The sequence below is a fragment of the Histomonas meleagridis genome, assembly GCF_020186115.1.
Source record: "Histomonas meleagridis strain 2922-C6/04-10x chromosome Unknown contig_20, whole genome shotgun sequence".
NCBI lineage: Eukaryota > Parabasalia > Tritrichomonadida > Dientamoebidae > Histomonas > Histomonas meleagridis.
In genome coordinates, this window is record NW_027150805.1 from 910,316 (window position 1) to 936,239 (window position 25,924).

At 30.9% G+C, this 25,924-nt stretch overlaps 10 protein-coding genes across 10 annotated transcripts; 6 read left to right on the forward strand and 4 right to left on the reverse strand.

Moving 5' to 3' along the window:
- Positions 1 to 4,813: 4,813 nt before the first annotated feature.
- Positions 4,814 to 6,874, reverse strand: GO595_002867 (uncharacterized protein; the record flags this gene model as incomplete). Its single annotated transcript, XM_067915824.1, has 1 exon — positions 4,814 to 6,874. One exon carries the CDS (start codon positions 6,872 to 6,874, stop codon positions 4,814 to 4,816), a length of 2,061 nt encoding a protein of 686 aa, XP_067776668.1.
- Positions 6,875 to 7,513: 639 nt separating this feature from the next.
- On the forward strand, positions 7,514 to 9,193 carry GO595_002868 (TPR Domain containing protein; the record flags this gene model as incomplete). The annotated part of the gene is made up of 1 exon (XM_067915825.1): positions 7,514 to 9,193. The coding sequence occupies one exon, from the start codon at positions 7,514 to 7,516 to the stop codon at positions 9,191 to 9,193; it is 1,680 nt and encodes a 559-aa protein (XP_067776669.1).
- Positions 9,194 to 9,953: 760 nt separating this feature from the next.
- Positions 9,954 to 10,802, forward strand: GO595_002869 (CMGC family protein kinase; the record flags this gene model as incomplete). The annotated part of the gene is made up of 1 exon (XM_067915826.1): positions 9,954 to 10,802. The coding sequence occupies one exon, from the start codon at positions 9,954 to 9,956 to the stop codon at positions 10,800 to 10,802; it is 849 nt and encodes a 282-aa protein (XP_067776670.1).
- A 774-nt stretch (positions 10,803 to 11,576) lies between these two features.
- Positions 11,577 to 12,602, reverse strand: GO595_002870 (Translation initiation factor eIF-2B subunit beta; the record flags this gene model as incomplete). The annotated part of the gene is made up of 1 exon (XM_067915827.1): positions 11,577 to 12,602. The coding sequence occupies one exon, from the start codon at positions 12,600 to 12,602 to the stop codon at positions 11,577 to 11,579; it is 1,026 nt and encodes a 341-aa protein (XP_067776671.1).
- A 497-nt stretch (positions 12,603 to 13,099) lies between these two features.
- GO595_002871 (uncharacterized protein) lies at positions 13,100 to 13,657 on the reverse strand (the record flags this gene model as incomplete). The annotated part of the gene is made up of 1 exon (XM_067915828.1): positions 13,100 to 13,657. One exon carries the CDS (start codon positions 13,655 to 13,657, stop codon positions 13,100 to 13,102), a length of 558 nt encoding a protein of 185 aa, XP_067776672.1.
- Positions 13,658 to 14,211: 554 nt separating this feature from the next.
- On the forward strand, positions 14,212 to 15,849 carry GO595_002872 (DAK2 domain-containing protein; the record flags this gene model as incomplete). Its single annotated transcript, XM_067915829.1, has 1 exon — positions 14,212 to 15,849. The coding sequence occupies one exon, from the start codon at positions 14,212 to 14,214 to the stop codon at positions 15,847 to 15,849; it is 1,638 nt and encodes a 545-aa protein (XP_067776673.1).
- Positions 15,850 to 16,046: 197 nt separating this feature from the next.
- GO595_002873 (Leucine Rich Repeat family protein) lies at positions 16,047 to 16,799 on the forward strand (the record flags this gene model as incomplete). The annotated part of the gene is made up of 1 exon (XM_067915830.1): positions 16,047 to 16,799. The coding sequence occupies one exon, from the start codon at positions 16,047 to 16,049 to the stop codon at positions 16,797 to 16,799; it is 753 nt and encodes a 250-aa protein (XP_067776674.1).
- Positions 16,800 to 18,533: 1,734 nt separating this feature from the next.
- Positions 18,534 to 20,645, reverse strand: GO595_002874 (DNA replication factor C, large subunit; the record flags this gene model as incomplete). Its single annotated transcript, XM_067915831.1, has 1 exon — positions 18,534 to 20,645. One exon carries the CDS (start codon positions 20,643 to 20,645, stop codon positions 18,534 to 18,536), a length of 2,112 nt encoding a protein of 703 aa, XP_067776675.1.
- A 2,831-nt stretch (positions 20,646 to 23,476) lies between these two features.
- Positions 23,477 to 24,424, forward strand: GO595_002875 (alpha/beta hydrolase; the record flags this gene model as incomplete). The annotated part of the gene is made up of 1 exon (XM_067915832.1): positions 23,477 to 24,424. One exon carries the CDS (start codon positions 23,477 to 23,479, stop codon positions 24,422 to 24,424), a length of 948 nt encoding a protein of 315 aa, XP_067776676.1.
- Positions 24,425 to 24,753: 329 nt separating this feature from the next.
- GO595_002876 (TBCC domain-containing protein 1) lies at positions 24,754 to 25,452 on the forward strand (the record flags this gene model as incomplete). Its single annotated transcript, XM_067915834.1, has 1 exon — positions 24,754 to 25,452. One exon carries the CDS (start codon positions 24,754 to 24,756, stop codon positions 25,450 to 25,452), a length of 699 nt encoding a protein of 232 aa, XP_067776677.1.
- Between the last annotated feature and the right edge of the window lie 472 nt (positions 25,453 to 25,924).

Sequence of the window (25,924 nt, forward strand, 5' to 3'; positions counted from 1 at the left end):
ACAAATTCTTTATATAAAGTGAAAACAATTACAAAAGTTCAATTGTTGGCAATCGATTTCGAATACTTTAGAATAGTCGCAGGTGCTGTTGAAGTCGAAAAACTAAAAATTGAATTGAAAAATAATCTTTCGGAAAAGGAAGTTTTGGATATTTGGGTAAAAGAAGAAAAAAAGAAAAAATGGGAAAAGTTTAAGAAAAAAGAAGTGAAAGAATCGCATAAAGAATTCAAAGGCGATAAATTGGCAAAGAGTTCAATGGTGGCAATTAGAGTGCCTAAGGCTCCAAAGCCAATTAAGATTTATAAACCTAAAAAAATAATATCATATGCACCAAGAAGTTTAATATGATTAACTGGAATGTTTTGATTAAATTTGTTTTTAATAAAAATAGATTATAAACATAGTGTTATTTATAGTTATTATCTTATGAAAATAATCATTAGAGAAAATGCATTTTGGTTTATATAATGATTAAATTTACAAATATCTAAAAATCGTAAAGTTTAATTTCTTGAAATTCAAAATAATATTTGGAATTTATTAAAATTATTTACAACGTCACTTATGAATGCATCAAAAAATGGTCATAGAGAAGTTAAATCGCTTCTTGGCCAAGAAAGAATTGATATTAGGGCTATTAATATTAATTTGTTTTATTTAAAATTTATATTGATAAATTAGAATTTCAATATAATATTTGGAAATTATTTAAATTATTTTATACAGCATTTGATTTGATTTTTTTCATCTATGATATAGTTAAATTGAGTAAAGTTAAATCGATGAAAAGATGTCTTAAAACATTATATAAAAAATCGAAAAGATTATCAATATTATCAATATTTTGTTATTTTCTATTGCAATAAATTTATACTCACCAAAATTTTCCAGTGCTTCTTATAGTAATATATAATAAAACGCTGTCCCATAAAAACCAAAGCAAAATCAAATATTATTTTTAATTTTTACTAATTTATTTTAAAATTTTCCCGCATATTATGTATACATATATTTCATATCCATTGATCTTCATCTTTATTTACCATATTTTTCATTTCATCATTATTAATTTCTTCGTACATTGATTCAGGTGTTGACGAATTTTTTAAATCCGTTTTCACAGATGATTTATTAATTGGTTTTCTATTGTATTTAACAAGCCAAATGACAATTCCGATGATAACCAAAACGAGTATAATAGCAATACAAATAATTCCAATTAAAAGTGATTTATCAATTGTACCATTTGCTGATGGAATATTTGTGTATACAACAGTGAAAAAATAAGAATAAAAACTATAATATGTTGGATATCCAATGACAGTATATTCATAAAAAAGAAAATTTGTTGTAATAAATGTATATGACGAATTAATAAGAGAAAATGTAACAGAATTTATTCGTGTTTGGTAAATTGTCATCAATTGTGTAATAGAATATAAAAATGTCAATTTGCTCATAATATTTAATGATGCATTAACGCAAAATGATCCTGTAAATGTGTTCGATTTCGCTATTGTGTTCGATTGTGAAAATGTATTTGATAATGTAAATGTTTTTGATTTCGCGAATGTATTTGATGATGTAAATGTGTTCGATTTCGTGAAGGTGAATGTTGGTATTGAAGGACATTCAGCCGTTGATCCTTTTGTGATATTTAATGAGCCAAACGTCGAATTTAAATATGTTTGGCCGACGACAACAGTATCCGTAGATATATTATCAAATGATTGATCTTCAACTTTCGGTGTTATTTCACCTAAATAATAAATACATTTTAATCCAAAACAATTAACGATCGAATTATTATATATATATTCAATATTCGACTTTAAAATAATAGTTTCTAATGACAAACATGTTGAAAATGAATATTGATATATATTTCGAATAATGTTTGGGATTGAAAATGTGTTATTTCGTTTCCCTGGTGGATATATGATAATAGTCGAAATGTTTTTATCATAAACAATTCCATCTTCTTCAAAATTAGAATAATTTAAATTACTTTTATCAATTAAAATGTTTTCGAGTTTTTGGCAATTTTCAAATACATTAATCCCAATGTATATTACTGATCGAGGAATTATAATATTAGTTAATTCTATACAATTAGAAAATACATAATTCCCAAATATAAATAATTGAGGAATTGTAATGTTATTTATTTTTGTGCAATTATAAAATGCATAATCTCCAATTTCATTTAAATTAGAACTTAAATTAATCGTTTCTAATGAATAACAATTATAAAACACATAATTTCCAATTCGTTCAACTAAATTTGGAATAATAATATTATTTAATTTTATGCAATTCGAAAACGCTGAACTTCCAATTCTTGTAATATTTTCTCCAAAATTAACTGTTTCTAATGATGAACAATTATAAAACACTAAACTATCAATTACGTTGACTGAATTTGGGATTGATATATTATTTAATTTTATGCAATTCGAAAAAGCTGAACTTCCAATTTCTTCAATATTTTCTCCAAAATTAACTGTTTCTAATGATAAACAATTGGAAAATGTACAATATTGAATTGTTTTAACTAAATTTGGAATAGTAATGTGATTTAATTTTACGCAATTATAAAATGCAAATCTTTCAATTCCTTCAATATTTTCTCCAAAATTAATTGTTTCTAATGATGAACAATTAGAAAATGCTGAAGCAGAAATTGTTTTAACTGAATTACTTATGTTAACTGAAATAACAAATTTCCATCCACTAAATACATTATGTGGAATAGAAGAAGTTCCTTCTTCAATAACAATATGTTTTGTAATGTTTTCATATAATGAAGAATTATCAAATTCATCTAAATTTGTGATTGTTAATGTTTTTGTTTCATTATCAAAAGCTTGAAATGTATTTTGAAAAATACAATAAATAATATAAGAAAATACGAAAAATTATTTTCTTTCATATGAACAATTTTATATTCAAGCAAAATCTTTTTAAGATAGAAAATTATGCACCAAAGAACAATAACAAAAAGGAAATTATCAGCAAGAAAATGTGGAATGACATAAAAACATTTTTTATCGAAAGAATTGTCTTTTCGTATTTGAAGTGATGAAAAATCAAAAAATTTGCAATATGTGTTCAATACTGAAAATAATGAATTAGATAAAAACGGTCGGATGAGGAAACTCTTTTTAAAGTGGGAAAATTGATTTAAAAAACTTTTAATGGAAATTTGGAATATAGCGCTGCGTGAGTCAAATAACAAATTACGACTATGTTGATTTGATGAAATAAGAAATAAGTTTGCATTTTTATGTGTTTGCATATTTGATAAATGACCTTCAAAAAAATCCAAGTTATTATTAACATCTGTCATTTGGAATGCACTAAAGGCATGAATGATATAGATCAAGAAACAGTAACACATCCGATGAACGTGTGTTTAACCCCATATAAATCATTCAAAATGAAAATTGTGTTCAAACCGCCATCGATTCTGGGCATTGCTTGAGTCGTGTTGAGATATTAAAATCGAAAGTAGAGCTTCTCTTTGCATTTATATATTTAGAAATTACTGGGATGTTAGCAAAAGCATTTGACTTTCACACTCACAAAAAAAAACATTTTGAAAAATTTTAAGTTCTTGTTGTTTTTTAAGATTTGTATGTAGAACAGAACTTAAATCGTATGGTGATGCATGTGCTTCCATGAATTGTGGGTAAAATTTGTCTCTTAAAATAAATTTGATAAGTATCAATTTTTCTATTCAAGGAGCTGCTTCGCCTTTGTAGCGCAGAGAACAGGTCAGACAATGAAGGCAATTTGCTGGCTTGGTCATAAACATTTTACTAAAAGGTCAAATTTTTTATAATTATATAACTTTAAAAAAAAATTAATGTTTTAAAAAATAAAGGTATCAGTAATGAAAATAAGACTCTTACTTGCAAGTAATATTCGATATCTCCTGATTGGTATTTTATGATTGAGTTTTTTATCTGATATTTTTCAATAACATCTTCTCCGCTTTGTAGCTGTCTGTGTTTCCATATTTATATGCATCACATGTTTGAAGAATCAGACTTTGGGATGATAAGAAATTTGAGAGGAATTGAATGTATCGTATATTGTAATAAGTAAACTATTCAAAATTTTACAGTTTTGTCAATAACAAAAAATAAAAATTGAAATACAATAATAAATGCACTTTTCAATGCAGGGAGTCACAACAAACGGTTATGATAAAACCACAAGCAGTTTCATTAACAACCATCAATATGGAATTTCCATGTACATGTATTCAATAATTCAAAAGCAAAATTAATAATGTCTGTATTCATGCAAATTGGTGGTGTTATTTAATGTGCAGTAATATTCTCTTATGTTGCTTCATTGCATAAACATAATATTTGATAAACATGACGAATTTTTGAACCGTTTGTTTTATTTCACGTCGCAAGTATATAAATCCATTCAAATTCTTGAAAAATTGGATAATTTATTTTAATTTAGTCATATTGCTCAATTAAAATTCCTATAATTACATCAATATAAATTCAACATATAGCTAACAACAGAGAACACAAAGAAAAATATTTTGTTATATTTGCCAAAAAACACAAAATGCTAAACCACAATTATTACTTCACCACTGATATCATTGATATGTTTTAATTTCAAATTTCATATGAAACACCCATCCTAAGATGAAATACCCACAAAATTTCAATTTTAAAACTGAAAACTTTAAATATTCATTGAGAAAACTGTTAATAACATTCATAAAAACAAATTTCGATTCCATTATAGCGAATTCACAATCAAATAGAAATCAAAACGTTTATTACTCTGTTCCTGAGTTCATTTTTTGCAATTCATTTTTGAAATATTCTGATGCCGAGTGTGTCATTGTCATGTTATATTCGATTGACTGGGATATTGGCGTATTGTCGGTGAGCGTGAGCAAGCAGTGGTGCATGTACGCGGCGACTGATGCGATCTTTGGTGGGTTGACGTGTATGAACAGTATCAATGTCATTGGCAGCCAATGGTCGGCGCCTATTTCCTTATATCCCTGGAAGCTCAGCACGTGTATGAGCGCGGTGAGTGCTCGATCGATCCATTCGGCGATCGGGATCACCGAATCCTCCAAAAACGCGCGTTCCAAATGTTGCGCCGAGAGGCCCATTAATTGCGGGTCATCTTTAAACGCTTGTAAGAAGGGTAACGAGTTCCTTGAGTAGAGGAAATCGCGATGGTTTTCGATCATGTTGTGAATGTCATCATCAAGTTTGACAAGTTCGGGATGATATGAACGGAAAAGAGATAATGTGATCTTTTGGGTAAGGCGATTGTAAACAATTGGTACGTATTGGTCTTTGGTGGTACTGAATTTCTTTTCTTCGGCAAATTGTATGAAACTGGTAATGAGAGACTTGTAGGTTTGTGAAAAGGTTTTGTTGTTGGTACAGAGCTCGGAATATTGGGATTCAATGTTGTCAAAGACACCTGTGTCACACCATGTATTGAAAAATGCCATTTGACGAGTACGCAATAAGAAGTTGACGGCTTGGGAGGATTGAAGATTTTGAACCTTGAAGACATCGCTGGTGGTAGAATTGGATAAAGTGGCTTTACGATGTTTCATTCTTTGTTCATATGCTGAAGTAAGAAGTTGGACATAATAAGAGACATCATCTGGCGCATTCTTTTGTTTCTTCATTTGCTTGAACTCATCAAGGCGTAGTTCGAATTTAAGACGAGATGCACCTGCATGCAACATTAAAGCTGCATCAAGTGTATCAATGATATCCTTACCTGCATGAGCAACATCAAGTTGAATGACTAATGTACGAAGTAATGCCTCAAATGGATCAGAATCGTCAGTGCTATCAGTTTTGGTTACAGTAGGTTGAGGAATCGACCGTTTAAATGGAACTTGATAGACTCCATCGTCTTCGGGGGGGACCACATCACTGTTTGTGATCAATTTCAATATTTTACAATCGTCTCGAAGTAAGTAAATCAATTGCTCTTTACCAGAAAGGACAGATGAAAGTGAACTTTCTACTGGTTGCATTTGAATTGTATTGGTTTGTTTGACAAGAATGTCAACAAGTGAGGCAACTTGTTCCATATCAGGATTTTCACATAACGATGAAAATGTTCGAGTTTCACTAGATGGTACAAGACCATATAATGCTGGATTCTTAAGAAGTGGTTCAAGAATACAATCATAAAAGAATTTGGTGGGATCAGGAACTTTAGAAAGAAGATAATGAATGGAAGATGGAAAGAGAAATGTAATAGATTGTAGAAGTGCAATGATGGATGAAAAACTAAGATCATCAGAATTAAGAAGCCTATTAGCTTCGGATTGGATTGAAGAAAGGAAAACGAAAAATGAAGGATGAACAATAAGAAGTCGAGTAAAAGATGGATAATATTTGGGGTCAAAGGAAAGGAGAAGCTCAACAAAACGAGTTGCCTCTTCTTGTGACCATAAACATGAGAAAAGTGCAGGGATTAAAGAAAAGACTATTAAATTTTCACTCTCGGGATTCTCATCAATATACTTTGAAAGTAATTCTGCAAATTTTTTAGGATCTCCAAGTAAAGACGCCGTCATTGTTTGGAATGTTCGTTGGTGAATTGCTGAAAATCCATGAGGTAAATTATTTGACATTGTCATTAAATCTGGGATATCTCTTGGTGTACCTGTTTGATGTTGTTCAAGGACAGATAAATGAAGAGAATAAACTTTTCTAGTTTGGAATATAAGATTTTTAATTGAATTATAAGAATCTTTCTCGAAAGATTTAGCTTGTTGTTGTTCGATATCAAAGAATGCTTGTTCACGGTGGAGTAATTGACGAAGAATCCCTAGATCTGAGTCTGAACTCATTTTTGACAGATTTTTTATATGACATTTCTTTGGTATATTTGGGGCACCCTGTACAGCAATGAGGCACTCCAAAAATTGTGTAAAAGCGGTTTTGTCTGGCCAAATTGGTTATTACACGACCTATTCTTTAGTTGGAATATGATCGCCAGTTTGACCAGACAAAGGAGTCGATTAAATGGATAGCATCGTTGCTTAACATTCCATACAGCCTCTCCACATTTTTATTAATCATATTTTAAAATTGTTAATTTTAATAATGTTCATAAGACAGGCTTTGCTTGTCGCTCTTGAGTTAATTTGTGGGTTGCTATAAGTTCATGTTTCTATGTGATTTTTCATTAATTAAATTAATAATAATTAATGTGTATTCTTATAATAAGCCAAGTTACTTTAATAAAAACAAATTTTTGTTTTCATGAATTTGTTCTTTTTTAATTAAAATAACTCTTTGATATGATTAAAATTGTGAAAATTCAATATTCAAATATTCACATTAATTTTTACTAACATTACTTGGTTGTTATTCGAATATAAAGTTTTAGTGAAACCATACAATAAATGATTTCTAATACATATATTTTTTTTTAATAATTTTTTTTTTTGAAATGTGACATGAAATAGCTCGTTTTTTTAATTTCGATGATTGTTGGCAGCAATAAGAAGCGAACCAACACACCTACCAAAGAAAAACTTGAACCAGCACCACCAAAAAATGAAGCAAATGAACAATTTATTCTTCAATCTATTGAGAGTCGAGATTATAGTGGTGCTGCCACTTTCATCGAGTTTTTAAGGGATGAACTAAATCAACCTTATACCAAAGAAATGGCTCTTTGGCATGGTTATTCACTTTTCCATTTAGGCGATTATGCTGGTGCAATAAATGTATACAAAAAATTATTACAAGAAGAACCTGAAAATACAAATTTATATCTCTGCATTTCTTCTTGCCTTTACTATAATCACGAATTTGAAGAAGCAAAGAAAGCAGTTGAAAAAGGACCTGAAGGTGATTATCGCACTCGTTTAGAGTTTCATATCGCACAACAGCTCAATGATGAACAACTACTTTTCAAGGCCCATTCTAAACTTGTTGGTACCATGGAAAATCAGCTTTCTCTTGCTGCCATTAATTATATGCGATCCAATTATTCCGATGCCATTGAAATCTACCAACGAATTCTCCTACAGAATCCAGACTTCATAGCGCTTCATGTCTACATTGCCATGTGTCAATTCAAGTTAGATCAATTTCAAGAATCTAATGAATCAGTTGATGAATATCTTTCAGTCAACTCCGACTCTGCCATTGGCCTTAATCTCAAAGCGTGTGGCTATTTACGTCTTTTTGAGCCCGAGATTGCTGAATCACAAATCTTACAAATTCGGAAATTTTCCAGTTCTTCATATACATTTATCAACTCCTTGATCAACCATAACCTTGTAGTGTTCCATGATGGAGAAGATGCCTTTAGTGTCTTACCATCGTTAGTCGATACATTACCCGAAGCACGGTATAACTTAGCTGTAATGTACATGCGCACCAACAATTGCGTTGAAGCGTATAACTTAGTTGAGCATATGCAACCTGTTGAGATCTCTGAGTCCATATTGAAAGCTAATGTATTATTAGCGTATGGTCAACTTAATTCAGATGCGAATCTCATTGATGAAGCGAATGGTATTTATGCTGAGATTGGTAATACAGAAGGCGTATGTGATACTGTACCTGGACGTGAATGTTTAATTTCATCACATTTTATCACTAGTGAATATCAAGAAACATTAAAAATATTACAAACAATTGAACAATATGTTAATGAAACAGATGAATTTAATTATAACAAAGCTATGACTTATGCAATATTATCACGTTGGAAAGAAGCGGAAAAGTATTTCCTATTGGTGAAGAATCAACAATATACAAAAGAGATATTTTACACATCTTGGCTTTGTAGATGTTACATTAAAAATGATAAACCAGACGAAGCATGGAAACTTTACGTGGATGCAACACAAACTGAAGACGCGAAAACTTTGCTACAAATTATTGCGAACGATTGCTTCAACAGTGGTTACTATTTCTACGCAATGAAGGCATACGACGTGTTGGCTAAGTTCGAAGGCGATAACTTAATGACTGAGGGAATGATCGCGTCGGCAATCGGACTGTTTAAGGACGTGCTGGCGCATAAGGAAACGCCGGATAAGCTCAGCGAGGTGCTGAGCGTGCTCGAAAGCGAGCCGGACGCGGCGGAAGCGTTGGAAATAATCCAGAATTATATAGAAAAGTCGGATGAGTTCGATCTGGAAATGTAAATGTTATTTTGAGTAAACAAATATTAATAAATTGCAGCGATTTTTTCATATTAAATTTAAAAATAATATAAATAATTTGATATTTGTTGAATTTAGTTTTAGTTAATGAATAAAAAGTATTTTAATTATGATAATAATGTACATAAAAGATTACTTTCTAATAAGTAGTATTCAAAAAAATTTGTAATTTAAGTTATATTCTTAATGGAAGGCTTCTTCTTGAAACAATTTCAGCTTGTAAACTGTTTCACTTTTTATATAAACTTTTCAATAAAAATAATTCACAATTGATTCCAATGATTGGGATAAAAAAAAAAAACATAGTAAAATTTCATATAATGAACATGGAAATGATAAACTAATGATTTTAGCAGCTGTATAGCAGATTTCGAGAAGAACTTATACAAAAATGACATGATTTTATTGATTGGCCAATTGAAACGGGGCACCCCATTATTCACTTCGCACAGAATTTACTTGACCAAATTTTAGTTCAATTGTTTGGTCAAATGTTCGTTTTTTTGGCTGGTTTACTTTCTGACAAAATTTAGTTGCAATGGAGAAAGAAGATGGATTTTCCCCCACCGCAACTTCAAGATACTCAATTATTACAGAGGTTGGGCGTGGGGGTTATGGAAATGTTTTTAAAGCAGTTGATAAACAAACAGGAGAAATTGTAGCATTAAAAAAAATTAAAACATTTGGTTTACATACTGGTCTTCCACAATCTTTTTACAGGGAAACAAAATGCCTAAAGGAAATGAATAATATAAATATTGTTGGACTAAGAGGCATTGAACGTAATCCAATTGATCAAAGCATATACTTAGTTTTGGATTATTGTGAATACGACTTAGCAGGACTAATTCATCGTAACGCATTATCGTTCGAGCATAAGCTCGATTTCATTAAGCAATTACTCAATGGCGTATATTCAATGCATAAGCTGGGCTATGTTCACCGTGACATTAAGCCATCAAATATAATGGTTACAAAGGATAACATAATCAAGTTAGGAGATCCTGGATTAGCCCGAAAATTAGACCAACAAAATCGACCATTAACTCCTAAAGTTGTAACCCCATCATATAGAGCGCCAGAGCTTATTCTTGGTGACCCATATTATGACCAAGCAGTTGATGTATGGAGTCTTGGCTGTGTCATATATGAAATCATAACAGGAAAAGTTCTTTTCAAACCATCCACATCAAGTGATATATCACAATTAGATTCCATTTTTAGGATTTGTGGCTCTCCAACAGTTGATAATTGGCCAAGTTTTCAACAATTACCAAAAGCGGAATACGCCTCAATGATGCGTCTTTATGACTCACGACTTGAAGAATTCCTTCAAAACACTCTTCCACCGGAATTTCTAGGAATCAAAGATTTGATAAAATCGATGCTTCATTTAGATCCAAAGAATCGTATCACCGTTGAAGAAGCATTGTCTTACCCACTACTAACTTACGAAACTCTCGAATTACCACAAATACCAATACCTGAATGTCATGCAATGGATACACAATTCAAACCATTGAATGCCATTAAGGTATCCAGGCCTATCACTAGGCCGCCACGAATTGTTCCTCCATGCATTTACGCATAAAGAGATTGACTTCGTGTCCAATCTCTAAATGTGTAAAATCGCAAATTGGAGTGTAAACAATTCAAAATCAACTTCGCGTTGATAACACGGCTTTGTGCCACTATTTCTGTTAATATTATTTAATATATATTTATATATTTTTGTTTCAATGACTTAGCGTCATTGATTCACCTTTACTCTTTTTATAACGCTTCGTGCGTAAAAATACTCTTTTAGTAACGCTTCGTGCGTAAAAACGAATCTTTTTTTTTTGATCGCTTCGTGCGTAAAAATACTCTTTTTTTATCGCTTCGTGCGCATTAAATAAACTCTTTTTTTGCTGGAATTTTTTTTCACAATTTGATGCAAAATGCTGTGCTTGAGTTTACGCGTTTTATGGATGAGTTTTTAAGTGCATTTAACAAACACTCGCAATGATTTGTAGATATTTATTAAGTTGAGAGCTCTTTCAAGCGGTGAATGATTTGACATTTGCCACAGTAAGTCCAATGTGATTTGTATTGTTGAGAGATTTGCTATTTTTTCATTACACTGATTTCTCGTTAAGTTCATTTTTTTATTGCACAAAGTGTTCTTTGATTTCTTATAATGATTGAATAGATTATCAATTTGCCCATTTTCGTTATTAAATTTGATTCACATGTGATACCTGCAATAATTGACCTTAATATTTTGCAAATAATTTCATTAATTCCATATGAAAAATCCAACAAAAGCGAAACACTGTCCAACACACTATGTATAAATATGATATTTACTCACTACTTTATACAATTATTCATCGAAGAAATGTTTTTGTACGTAAGAGAACACGTTCGGCGGACAGTGTGGTCCGTTTTCACTTATCAACATTGTGATTAACTCCGGCGGCAAGTAATCGCTTTCCACGTTGATCACAACGGTGTCTGTTATCTCCGCGTCTGTGTACGGCAGCACCTGATCGGGCTGCAGAAGATTCGTAAACGTCTTCCCCGGTTTGGAGAATTCGTTTGACAGCTTCGAGTTCCAATACAGCGCTATAAATGGCTTCGAGTAATACTTCGCAGCAAGCGCAATCGACTTGGTGATGGAATAACTGACAATGCCGCCATTCAACAAAACAGCTTTGGCAGATACAATGATTTTGCTGACTTTGGGAATGATAGCAAAGATGGCGGAGTCTGGAATTACTATGACTTTGATACCACAATCGCGCAATTTCTTGGCCATTTCATTTCCATCATATTGAGGTGCATGTTCAGGGATAATGACAGTCTTCTTGCATTTGCTATCAGAAAGAAACTTTAGAATTGAGGTGGATACTCCAACAGTTAATATTATATCATTTGATGATATGAAATTTGGAGAATGTCGAGCAATGGCTTCGTATGTACTAGAAAGCTCATCGATGGTGGAATTGAGAATTTCTTCCATTCGAGTCTTGAGAGCTGAAGCAGGTGGTTCAATATCTTCATAATCATTTGTTGTAACAAACATATCCAGAACAGAACGTGAAGTACTTCGAACAATTTCTCTGTTTTCTGGTCTAGATGCAAGCCATTCTTCATTAAGATTTCTTGAAATATCGGCACATAAATTTCGAATAACAATGTTATTAGAAAGATGTTTCTGAAGCTGGTTTATAATATACTGTATTACATATTTTACATCTTCATCGGTTTTTGCATTTTGGATAGACTTTTTTATAAGAAGACATGCTGATTCAGCTGTTTGATGGGAGCCGTAAATAACACGACGGCGAATATCAAGTTCGAATTTCCTAAGCTTACTGTCAACCGCAGCTATTATCTTGTTGCTCATAGCCTTTCTATAATTTGAATGATTTACATATGATACGGCCAGTTAAACGGCTTCTTCTTCATATGATATCATGCCTGCTCATCATGAAACATGTTTTGTGGTGGCGTTACGATCAAACGTGATTTTTAGAAAAATTAATTAAAAAAAAGTTATTTATAAATAATATCTGATCATTTATGGCTTATTACTTAATGATGTCATTTTTTAGTCTAAACATTTGATGTTTTGTGTCTCAAACTAAAAATGATTAATCAAAAACTCTTCAATCTTGATAAAATAAAAAAGTGTATATTCACAATATATTAAATGTATATTGATATAAAATCAAAATATCTTATTGAAAATTTGATTTATTGGCAAACCAATAAGTGCTAAATTCTGAAGTTATTTGAAGAAATTAGAAATTCGTTTTAGAAAAGTAGTTGGTGGTTCCTCCTTACTTCTATTTATCGACCTTTTTTTTTAGCGGCAGCTATTGAATCGAGTGTAAAAGCATGCTATAGAGCTCCTGAAGCCATGTTAAACAAAACATTCCATTTTTCTTGGAATTCATTTTCATCGTATTCATCATTGGAGTCCATAATTCTTTGTTTCATTAAATCCAAATCATTTTGTAATTGTCCATCGCCTTTAGTTCCAACTGTTTTTGCTTGTATTGCTTCTTCAAGTAATTTGTAATTTTCGATAAATTGTTGATATGTCGAAATATTTCCTATTTCGTTTAACGCATCTAAATCTTTTTTCATTAGAGAAACTTGTTTCTGTTTTACATCTGGCGCATTAATTAAATATGTTTCGTTAGGACAACTTCTGCTATATGGTGCGCCTACTGATAAATTAACTTCATTACTTTTATTGTTAATTAAATATGTGGTAACATGTTTAAATTTGATTTTGTTTGCTTTCATTTTTTCATCTCCTGCTTGTACAGTTTCGAAAGGAACTTCTCCATCAGTAACAATGATTAAATGATCATGATAATTTTCACCTGCAGTAACTACTATATCTGCAATAAGATCTGAATATGTTCCTTCATTACCATATTTATTATTCATAAAATCTTCCATTTGACTTCTTGTTTTTTCTTGAAGATGTTCTAAATTTGACCATATAAATATTTTATCGCCTGGTTTATATTCATTTTCGATAATTTTTCGGAGTTCTGAATGATAAAATATATTTCCGCGAACAGATCCAGAACAATCGATTGCAAATAATCGATGTTTTATTATATCAGAAAATCCATTCCATTTGATACCCTCGTGAACTGTGATGTTTTATTCAAAAAGTTTAAATTTCCTTTCTCCCATTCCCCCTTAGTTTCCTCACGGAGCTGAGGCAAAAATAGACTTTAGGCGAAATTAGCCAACCCTAAATATTATATTTTTATTAAACTAATTTTTGAGAATGATAAACAGTCCCCGTCTTATAAAAATAAGTATTTAAAGTGCTTTGATAAATTTTAAGATTTGATATACATCAAAATAAGAATAAATGGCGTTTTTTGATGAGTTTGTTATAGCGACATCGTCTATAGTCAAGAATTTGAGTTGAATTTTATCGTCAAATTAGTTTTATTCAAATTTGACAACTGATATCACATCACGTTATGACACGTTTCTTCCTCAACACAACACAGAACTTAGTTAGCGATGCAGTTGATGGATTCTTAAGGTACTCTTCAGCTCCAGTTGCCAAACTTGATGTTGGATCACCAGATATTAACATTGTTGTTCGTCCAGATTGGACAAAAGAAAAATCAAATCATCAAGTTGCTTTAATTAGTGGAGGAGGTTCTGGACATGAACCAATGCACGCAGGATTTGTTGGTGAAGGTATGCTTACAGCAGCAGTTTGTGGTGGCTTATTTGCATCACCATCAATTGATGCTGTTCTTTCTGCAATCTTACATGTTGCTGGTGAAGCTGGTGTTCTTGTTATTGTGAAAGCATACACAGGTGATTGCCTTAACTTTGGTCTTGCTGTTGAAAAAGCAAAATCTCTCGGAGTCAAAGTCGAAATGGTAATCTTTTCAGACGACATCTCAATACCTGATCATCCACGCCCACGTGGTCTTGCCGGAACTATTCTTCTTCATAAAGTCTGTGGATATTATGCCACCAAAGGAAAATCACTTTCTGAAATCAAAGCCATTGCAGAACAAGCCAAGTTACTTATTAGCACAATTGGTGTTTCTATCACATCATGTACCACTCCATCATCAGATGGATCAAATCGAGTTGAACCTGGTCATTGTGAAGTTGGTCTTGGCATTCACGGAGAACCTGGTGTTGAAACTGTTGACACTCAAAACGCTACAACTCTTGTTAATATGATGGTCAAAAAACTTAGAGAACATAGGAAAGGTCCACTTGCTGCATTCCTCAACAATCTCGGAGGTGTTTCCAATCTTGAGATGTCCATTATTTGCTCAGCACTCCTTGAAGCAACCAACGTGAACATCCAACTCCTTATCGGCCCAGCTTCACTTTGCACGTCACTTGACATGAAAGGGTTCTCGATAACGTTCTTCGAATTGAAGGACGAATATTCAGAAGCTTTGTTAGCACCCGTTAACGTTCACAGTTGGGTCACCCCTGTTGAGATCCACAAACCTTTAGTGTTCCCAGCACGTAACAATGTTCAACAAATTCCTAACAAGCCATCAAAGAACGAAAAGACAGAGAAGATACTTAAGATCATTTGTGATTGTTTAATTGAAAATGAAGAAAATCTGAATCATCTTGATTCATTTGTTGGAGATGGTGATACAGGATTTACATTTGCAACAGGTGCTCGTCGAATTTTGAGTCAGTTTTCAAATTTGCCATTTAATGAATTACCATTATTATTAATGAGTGTTTCTGATATATTAAGCAAATCAATGGGAGGCTCATCTGGAGTTTTGTTGTCAATATTAACAATGCAAGCAGCAACCTCATTACGTGAAGGAAAATCATTTTCTGAAGCATTGATTTCAGGTGTCAACAAAATGATGGAACTTGGCGGAGCTAAGCCTGGAATGAGGACAATGATTGATGCGTTGTTGCCTGCTGTCGAATCATTAAAGGATGGCGTCGCAAAAGCTGCCGAAGCTGCCGAAAAAGGCGCTGAAGCTACTAAGACAATGCTTAAGGCAGGCGCTGGAAGGTCTTCGTACCTAAATGCCGACTCATTAAAGAATCATGTTGACCCCGGAGCATCAGCTGTTGCTTTAGCATTCCGCGCTCTTGCCGAGAAACTTTAAGTATCAAGAATTTGGATGTTTTTTGTTGTTGTCGTTGAACAATTTGATGTTAAACATCCATTATTTTAACGGATTTTGGAATTTTTTTGTTCGTGTTTTGTATGTGTAAAGTATTTAAAAATTAGTGTTTGTGCTCAAATTTGTTATCGGTTATTCAATTTTCTGCTGCATAAACGTTTAAAATTTACCACCTAAAAATGAATAAAGACGAAAATTCTAATAATGGAGTTCTAACTAAACATATGATTTTTGCAAAAACAAGAGCTAATTCATTAACAGATGTTAAAGTTTTGACAATTTGGGGATATGATATAACAGATATTTCAATTCTTCAATATATGCCAAACGTTGAAACAGTATCACTGCCTATGAATAAGATACGTAACTTGGATGCCTTTCAATATTGCCATAAAATCAGAGAAATTTCACTTAGAAAAAATCTTATTTCAGATTTCGAAGAACTTAGATATTTATGTAACCTGCCTAGATTAGAAAAGCTTTGGCTTTCAGATAACCCGATTGCATCACAAAAAAATTATAGGGAACAAGTTATTTCAATTCTTCCACAACTTAAAGTTTTGGATGAAATACCTGTAAACTATCAGAGCCCAAGTAATAAAACAGCGAGGAGGATTCCAAAAATCAATGCACCACCAAGTTTTGCAGAACCAGTTCATATGAATAATATTTCATCAGAAATCAAAACACAGAATCGATCTTTTAGTGACGACGAAGAATGGCCTACAGAACAGCAACAGATTCCTAGTAATACGCGTTTCTTACGTAGAGAACCCGAACCAAGTCCACAAATCAAAAATGTTCCTCATCAATATCCCAGCCAACCAAACTCAGATGAAGGACCATTAACTGCGGTTTTGGCTTTATTGCCTTATCTTACACCTGAATCTCTTTCTATTGTACTTGAAGCAATCAGAGATCTTTCAAAGTAAATGAATTTAATATAATATTTTTTATGTAAATATTTATTTAATTTCCAGAAATACTGTTTTAATTAAAGCTCATGAAGTTCTAAATTGCTTATTATCTATGATAATTTATTTCAAATGTATTTGGATTCCAAATAAAAACTTGAAAAATTTGGTCTAATAAAATTTTCTTTCTCTATGTAGACAGATTTATATTTATATTCTTTTGAATAAATATAAATAAAAAACAATCAAAATTTCCATAGAAAGTTTACGGGTTTTGACTTGGAAAATTTCAAAAACATGAATAACTCAAATGATAGAATTCGTTTGATCGATAAAATTGCTACAATAATTATAGGAATCTTAACAAATGCTCCATATGTTATTGGATATTCATCTGCAGAAAGAATTGTAAAAAATTATCAATCTGAAACATCTCTTGGAATTGTTTTGTTTGCAAATACTTTTTGTGGTATTGTTTCAAGATACCTCAATAATTTACTCGTTTCTTTTGATATTAAACATGAATATTCATTCATAATGAATGCAACCATTATGACAACAGGTTTTTTGGTTAGTGCATTGTCCAAAAATTTCTGGCTTACATGTTTTGGAATTTTTTGCATTGGTTTTTCTTCATATCTTGGCGAATCAATTATTTTATGTTTCATTACATCAAGAAAAAAACAAGATTTATTAAAAAGTTGGGGAATTGGAACTGGATTAGCTGGAATATTTGGAGCTAGTTATTCTTTAATATGCTCAAAATATGATGTTTCAATATTTTATTCTTTCCTATGTGTCATTCCATTAATTATTGTTTATGTTCTTCTTTTTTTCTGTGTTTTAATAAGGTCCCCTTTCGATGATAAAGAATTGTTTAAAAAAGAAGAAAGATATTCAAATGAGCCTGAAAGATTTTGTAACTTTTCATATTTACATGGTTCATGGGGAAAAATTATGAATTGCGGATTTGTATACTTTCTTGAATATGTTATTCAAGGGGCTTTTGTACATAATTGTCTTGATAAAAACCAAAAGAAAAAGTATAACTCATTCTTTCAATTACTTATATTAATATATCAATTTGGTGTTTTAATTTCTAGATCATCTTTAATTTTCTTTACTTTTCCATGGGTTGAAATATTGACAATCACCCAAGCATGTTTCTTTGCATTATTTGGTATTAATGCATATTATCATTTCTTGGGTATTGAAGGATCATCAGCTATAATATTTTTTGTAGGATTATGCGGTGGATGTTCATACGTAAATGTTTATCATTTAATAATGAATGATGATATTTTGACTGTAAAAGAAAAGGAAATGGTCGCAAGTTGGAATTCCTTCATTATTGCAATAGCAATTGTTTTATCTTCAATCTTTACTTACATTGCAGAGAAAACATTTTTAAATCCATCATAAATACTTAAATAAATAATTAACTTTCAAATACTATAACTAATCGCCATATTTTAATTTATATATAAATAACAACTTTTATGGAATATTAACCATTTTTGATCACATTTTTTTCAATAAGATTTAAATATGATGACTCAACATTCATAACACTTAATACAAATAGAGTATGATGAAAAATAATATTCATTTGATTCATACACACATTTCTTTGTTTTTTTCCTTTTTAATATTTTTAATTTATATTTGTTTAAATATTTCTTGGGGAAAAAAATACAAATTAAATAAAATGTTTTATTATTATTTTGTTTATAATACATATAACAAATTTCTTTATTTACTTTTCCTTGTTATTCTTTTACTGTTTTGCGAACACGATTTTATGTAATAATCGGCTTTATAACTTTCTCCCGAATCATTTACTTTCACCTTTTGCGAATGCGACTGATTATATTTCTTCGTGAAACTACTTTTCGCTTGTGAAGAAACTTCAGGAAAAGAGTTAATGCCGAAGTCTACGACAGTTCGCAAGTTTTCCATGTCGTCCTTCGACAGTTCCATTTGAGTCAACAATTCCATTAATTCGTTTTCTTTCTTTTCGCTTAATAATGTGTAAAATTTCATTGTTATTAGCTCAGCAAATGAATCCCGAAATACTCCTCTTGGTAATGATGCACTTCGTGATGATCGCAATGATGCTTCAGAGATAAATCTTTCCATCTTCTTTTGTTGTGTTTGCTTGGATAACATCTCTGGGAAATGGGAATAAACTTTAACCCGTAAAACATTCTTGGATACAGTGGTTGGATAAACACATGACATGACGCCCCTAAACGGTAACAGTTCCCAGTTGCCACTTTCGTGAATAAAGTTCTGAATTTCATTGCCATATGCCATCGAATCTAAGGCCTCCCAATACTCATGAAAATTGCCATTACAATACATGTACTCATGCGTTAATACAGGCATCATGTCATAGTCGACAAAGAAGCAGTCATATTTTTGATCAAACGTTGACTGTGGATTAAATAATGTTGAAATACACTTAAATGGATCATTGTGGGTGAGATCTTTTTCACTCGCATTCTGAATGCCATTGGCCCAGAGTTGTAAATTATTAATAGTGGATCGGATGTCGCCATTTGTAATTTTTGTGATTGCAATGTATTGACGACGATCAAGAGTAATTCCTTCTTGCTTACAAATTGCAAGAAGACGTTTTGCAACTTCGATTTGAGTGGGTGGATCAAATGGAATATCAATAACTAACTTATTGATGCTTTGAAGTTTGTCACAATTGCGATCATTGCAAATACATATAATGGGGATCTTAGTTTTGGAAATAAATTTGGCTAGAGCTTGAACACCACCGCGATCTCCAGATGACATTCCGTCAATTTCATCGAAAATAATGGCGCTGCGAACATTGGAAGGTATAAGTGTTTTATATTTGATGAGGGTTTGGTTAGAAGTGACATCGGAAGCTAGTTTTTCAATGATCGATTTATTTCGTGCATCACTAGCATTATACTCAATGACATTATAGTTAGCTTGAGTAGCTGCAAGGTAAGCTGCAGATGATTTTCCAATACCAGGAGGACCAGATATGAGAACAGCCTTTTTAGTTTGCCTATCAAAACTACCTATCCATTCTCTAAGTTTTTTGATTCCAGCTTCATTGCCAACAAGATCAGAAAATGACTTTGGACGATATTTTTCTGTAAATAAACTGTATTTTGAATCTTCGTTTTCAGAAAGTTCTTCGGGTGGTGGAGGTCCTACTGGTGTGGGAGTGGTTTTTCTTATTTCTTTTGGTTTTGTCTCTGTTTCTTGAGGTTTTGGCTTTTCGTTTTCTGTTTTTTGTTTGGCTTTTTTCTTTGGTTTACTAGCCGGTTTCCCATTCAATAATTGAAGTAAATCAACCGCTTGTTTTACGGTTTTTTTTGGAGGGGGTTCATTGGTTGTTTCAGAAGGTTCGGGAATTGGTTTTTTGGTTACGTTGGATTGCCGAATGATGTAAAAAAGACCATTTTCATCAATGATTGTTATTCCTTTTTCTTTTGCTTGATTATATTTTTCTTCATTTACATCTGATACTCCACGAATCAAAACATCAGTATTTGCATTTATGGATGGCCTTAGCCTTCCTCCGTATTTTTCAATTAAAGCACGAAGATCACCTCTTTTCAATGATCGCATTGTTCCTGTTGCAGAAAAACAAAGTCCTTGAAGACAATGTTCAGCTCCACTTGGAACTGGAACCTGCTGGTATAGAGGTGGAGCATCTGTATGTGAATTTTTGGACTTGTCAATAAATGAGAAATTTTTTGAAGGATTTGGAATATTTGGTGGTAGAAGTACTTTTCCAATATTTTCAACCTTAGGTCTTTTTATGTTTTCATGATTGGGGTTAGATTCAATTCCAAAAGGGGACTGCTCAGTCATGGAATTGGCTTACCAAGATGGAAGCGACCGTTATCAATTTGCATGATTTAAAAAAGCATTAAAATAAATAAAAACAAAAATATCAAAAAAGAAAATTTTGAAGCATTTTGATGGATATTTTAAATCATAAATCATATTTAATTAATTTTAATTTGATATGGAAAAAATTTAGAATGTTTTAACATGTCGGTTTAAAATTTATTTAACGGTTTTAAGAACGATAGAATTTTCTCTGACACTGAATCCTGGGAAAACCGATAGATAAAACCCTATCGTTATTTTGAAAGTTCAAACTATTGAGCTTTTTTGTAGTGAGCTTTTCGTAAAGAATTACTTCATATTTTGATTGTGTTAATAGTTGTGGTACGCTAATTTTTTGAAGCATTGTATTTAAAACAATAAATTATATACAAAGTGATTCATCTCAAATACATTTTTACTTTCTTCTTTTGTGACGTTTTTCTTCATCAGTTATCCAATGTTTTAACATTTGAACAATTTCGATATAACCTTTTTCAAATGCTAATATAAGTGCTGTCTCAAATAATTTATATAATTTCCAAATATTATTTTGAAATATCAAATTATTCAAAAAAATAATAAATAAAACGAACAAATATTATTATAATTAACATCAATTCCTTTTTGTTCAAGAAGTAATTTAACTATTTCCTTGTGAACTTTCTTGCATGCAATCATAAGTGGAGTATAAAACAAAACAAACAAATTCAGATTTATGAAAATGAATATCAAATTGTTACAGCAAACAGAAATATATAGAAATAAACATAAAATTATGAAAACAAAAGCTAAAATATTAAAATAAATATCAAATCATTAAAATAAAAATAAAATTATTAAAATAAATGTTAAACGAATTAAACAAATCTTATGTTACAATAATAAACATAAATATTTATATATAAATATTATATGCATTGACATTAATTCCTTTTTGCTTAAGAAGTAGCTTAACAACTTCAATCTGACCTTTCTTAGTTGCATACCAAAGTGGTGTTTTAAATTTTTCAAATATTTTTCAAATATTATTTTGAAATATGGTATTATTAAAATTAATATGAAACAAAACAAATAAATACCTTTAACATTAACATCAATTCCTTCTTGTTCAAGGAGTGACTTGACTATTTCTGTATGCCCATTTTTCGATGCCCAAATAAGTGCTGACCAAAATAGTTAAAATAATTTCCAAATATTGTTTTGAAATATCAAATTATTAAAAAAATAACAAATAAAACGAACAAATATGCTTATAATTAATGTCAATTCCTTTTTGTTCAAGTAGTAATTTGACTATTTCTGTATATCCTTTTTTGCATGCAAACATAAGTGGTGTCAAATATAATCAAAACAAACTTCAATTTAGCGAAACAAATGTATCTTTCTTTTTTTACACAAAATAAATCAGATAAACATATAATTAAAAAAAATTCTTTCATTTATATCAAATTCTTTTTGTTCAGCAAATAATTTAATGATTTCAAGATTTCAAGATTGAAATGATTTGCAAAAATCTAATTTTTGCAAAACTGATTTTGTAATCTGTTGATTTTCAATAAAATATTTCATCAACATTGTATTTCCTATTTTTATTAATTTCTCAATAAATTTAGAATTAATTTGCATTCCTTCGTCTATTAGAAAAAATAAAATTTCTAAGTTATTATGTTGAATGCATTTAATTCCTAAAACTGTTAAATCTTTTAAATCGTTTTTCTTGTTTTCATAAAAATAAAGGAAAACATCATTTCGATGATATTCATTTGCTGATTCATATACATTACTAAATAATGAATAAGTTTTTTCACACATATGAATAATCTCTATATTCCCTCCTGCGATTGCATATTGTTTTGTATTTATAATATTAGATCCATTTATTAATAAAAATTTAAAACATTTAACAGCAGAAAAAAATGCTGCATAATTAATCAATGTAGTGCCTTGTGTAGATAGTAGTGATGCCTTTTCATAAACACATGATTCAATTGTTTGGCTAAAATCAAAATTTGTTTGTGATGTTATTTGTTGCAATTTTTCAACATCATCATTTCTAATAACTTCTGCAATTTCCATTGGGTTAACTCCTTCTTTAATATAATTTTTATGAAGTTTCAAATCATGTTTGTGTAGTGCTTTAATATATGCTTTAAAATGTTGAATACTTTTTTCTGAAATATTTGATATTTCTTCTTTTGTTTTATAATGTGAAAAATAAAGTTTTGTCATGTTTTCTTGAAAATGTAAAACAATAAGTTTTTGTCCAACCAATTTTCGAATCAAATGATATGATTCTTGCGTTTTTAATTCTATAAGAAACTTACAGAAGTATGAAATTATTTTTGGATTATTTATATTTATTTCTTCTTCTAAATTTTCTATTAACTTCAAATACGTGAGACATAAAATTGGTTCACATTGTTTTAATTTAAATACAGAATATATATATATATCTACAAAGAAGAAGATTAAACGAAAATGGAAAACTTTCAACTTCTGAAAATAAATTCATTGTATTTTGAACACAAGCTTTAATATTACCTTCATTTAAAGAAAAAACACTTGATTCTAATGAAAGTATAAATTTTTTCCAATCAAATGCAGATGTTTTTCTTGAAAGCAGTTTTCGCCTTTTCATGAAGTCCATAAAAGTATCAAGATATTGTAGGTTAAATTTTAAGCTAAAAAGTTTTGATACTTCAATTTTTTAACAGTATCTGTTAAAATATTGAGAAACCTTTTGGAACAAGACCGTTTATTCCCATATGAGGTTATTTAACTGGCAAAAATAAAGTCCCCTCTTGAACAAAATGGTTAACACAGCCAAAATAATAATTGCAATTATCGGACTTCTAATTGCATTTGAAGCTGCCTTAATTTCGTACTTTTACAGAACAACAATGATACGCAAAAGTGTTGATCAAAAACAAGTTATCAAAATGTCTGGCGTAGATTGGGAGAAATACTACCCTATGATGGCAGAGCGTAGATCTTTTATGTTAAATCAGTCCCACGAAGACGTTTGGACTGAATCACAAGATGGTCTACGTCTTCATGGAACATATTTCAAAGGACCTGAAGGGCCTAAAATCGTTATTTGTTTCCATGGTTACTCTAGTCAAGGCATCACTGATTATACAAGCATATCAAACTATTATTTAACACATGGTTTTCGAATGTTACTTGTTGATGAACGAGCGCATGGTCAAAGTGAAGGGAAATATGTTGGCTTTGGTTGCATGGATCGTTATGATGCTTTACAATGGATCACTTGGACAATAAACAAATTTGGAGATTCAATTAATATATTTCTACATGGAATATCAATGGGCGGCGCCACTGTTCTTATGGCCAGCGGTCTGGATCTTCCACCACAAGTCAAAGGAATCATTTCCGATTGCGCATTTACTTCTGCTGCAGAAATGTTTAAATATGTTCTCAATACAAAATATCATATTCCATCATTTCCAATTATCCAAATTTCGAACATTATAAACAAAAGATTCGCCGGGTATGGAATGTCTGATTGTAATTCGGCGATTGAAGTTAGGAAAGCGAAAGTTCCAATTTTATTAATCCATGGCGAAAATGATGAATTCGTTCCATTATCAATGGGAGAAGAAATTTATGAGAACATTGCCTCTAAAAAGATGAAATTGATTGTGAAAGGTGCTGCACATAGTGAAAGTTATTATAAAGAAACAAAGGCTTATGAAGAAGCTTTAGATTCATTCATAAACGAAATACTTAATAAATAAAAAATAAATCATAAATTATTGTTAGAACATTAACTGGTTTATATTATATAAGAATATAGTCATTATGATCAGTCATGGGCAACGTTAAATTTTTTGATTGTTATTTCCATTTTTCAACGTTGTGCAAAAAATGCAGCAGTGCTTTTGGGGAAAAAAGAAAAGAGAATACATGCATTCTCGGGATCTTTATTGAAATTTATCGGACAAACATTATTATTAAAGTTCTTTCATGATTTATTACAAATAATTATAAAGGTGTGCACACCAAAAACACACTTTTTGAATATTTAAACAAACAACACGTTAAGCGCGCACGTTTAAATTTTTAAATGGAAGAAACACCCAAAGCACTAGAAATCGCAAATGTCCAATCAAAAACAATATGCGTAAAATCAAATTCTTCAAATGCTATCGAAATACAAAATTGCAAAAATTCTTATATATACATTGTAAAACCAATTGATACAATAATCATTAAACATTGTACTGATAGCTTGATTTTTATTTGCAGTGCAAACATTGTTACAATTGATAGGTCTAGCCAAGTCAAAGTAACATCATATTCTCAATCAATTAGAGTATCAAAATCACACCATATCAACTTATATCTATACGTAAATACACAACCCATCGTCTCTGAAGGTTCTTACAACATTGTTATTGCTCCCTATAATGCTGCTTCAAAATTTGTTTTACCTACAGGTAAAAATTTTTGGAATTACCCAATCAATGAATCCGGTGCTTCATCAAGCTTAATGGATCCCTCAGATTTTTGTCCTCTTGTGGTTCCATTTGGTGATGAGCCAGATGGAATATCTACATATTTACCAAGAGATTTCCTTAAAACATTAGCAAAGCGTGAAAGAATTGCCGAAGAAAGAAGAAAACTTGTACTCGAGTTTTGTAAGAGGAATCCTGACTATTCTGAATTAATTCAACAAAAAATTTCTGAGAGTTTTGATAAGTATTTAACCGAATCAAAAGGGAAAGAACAAATTATTCAATTAAGCGCGGTTGAATATTGGTGAAATGTTATTTTTTAGATTAATAATTTGGAGATATTCATGCAAATTTAAATCAAGCAATTCGAGTGGCACACGAGTAGGCTTTGATATTAATGCCATGAAAGAAGGAATTTTTGACATTAAATGACCCAGCGTGATGTAAACGACTTTTTGTAAGCAAACCATATCTATCGTTATTTTCAAAAAGTTCCATTGTATAACGGTCGTTGAAGTCTATCGGCCAAACACGTCTAATATAAAAAGTTCGTTTTATGCATTTAATATGATTTTGCCCAATTCTTTCAAAAAGAACTCCAAGCATGGACTAGCTTTTTCTAATTCTATATGCATATATTTAGTCCCAAAAACATGAATTAATTCAAATAAGCAAAGAAAACCGAGAAAAAAGATTTTTTAGTGTTAACTTTAAATGGTGAAGTGAGTGAAAATAGGAATATTGCGAAAATTACAAAATTAAATCGAAAAAAACTATTAA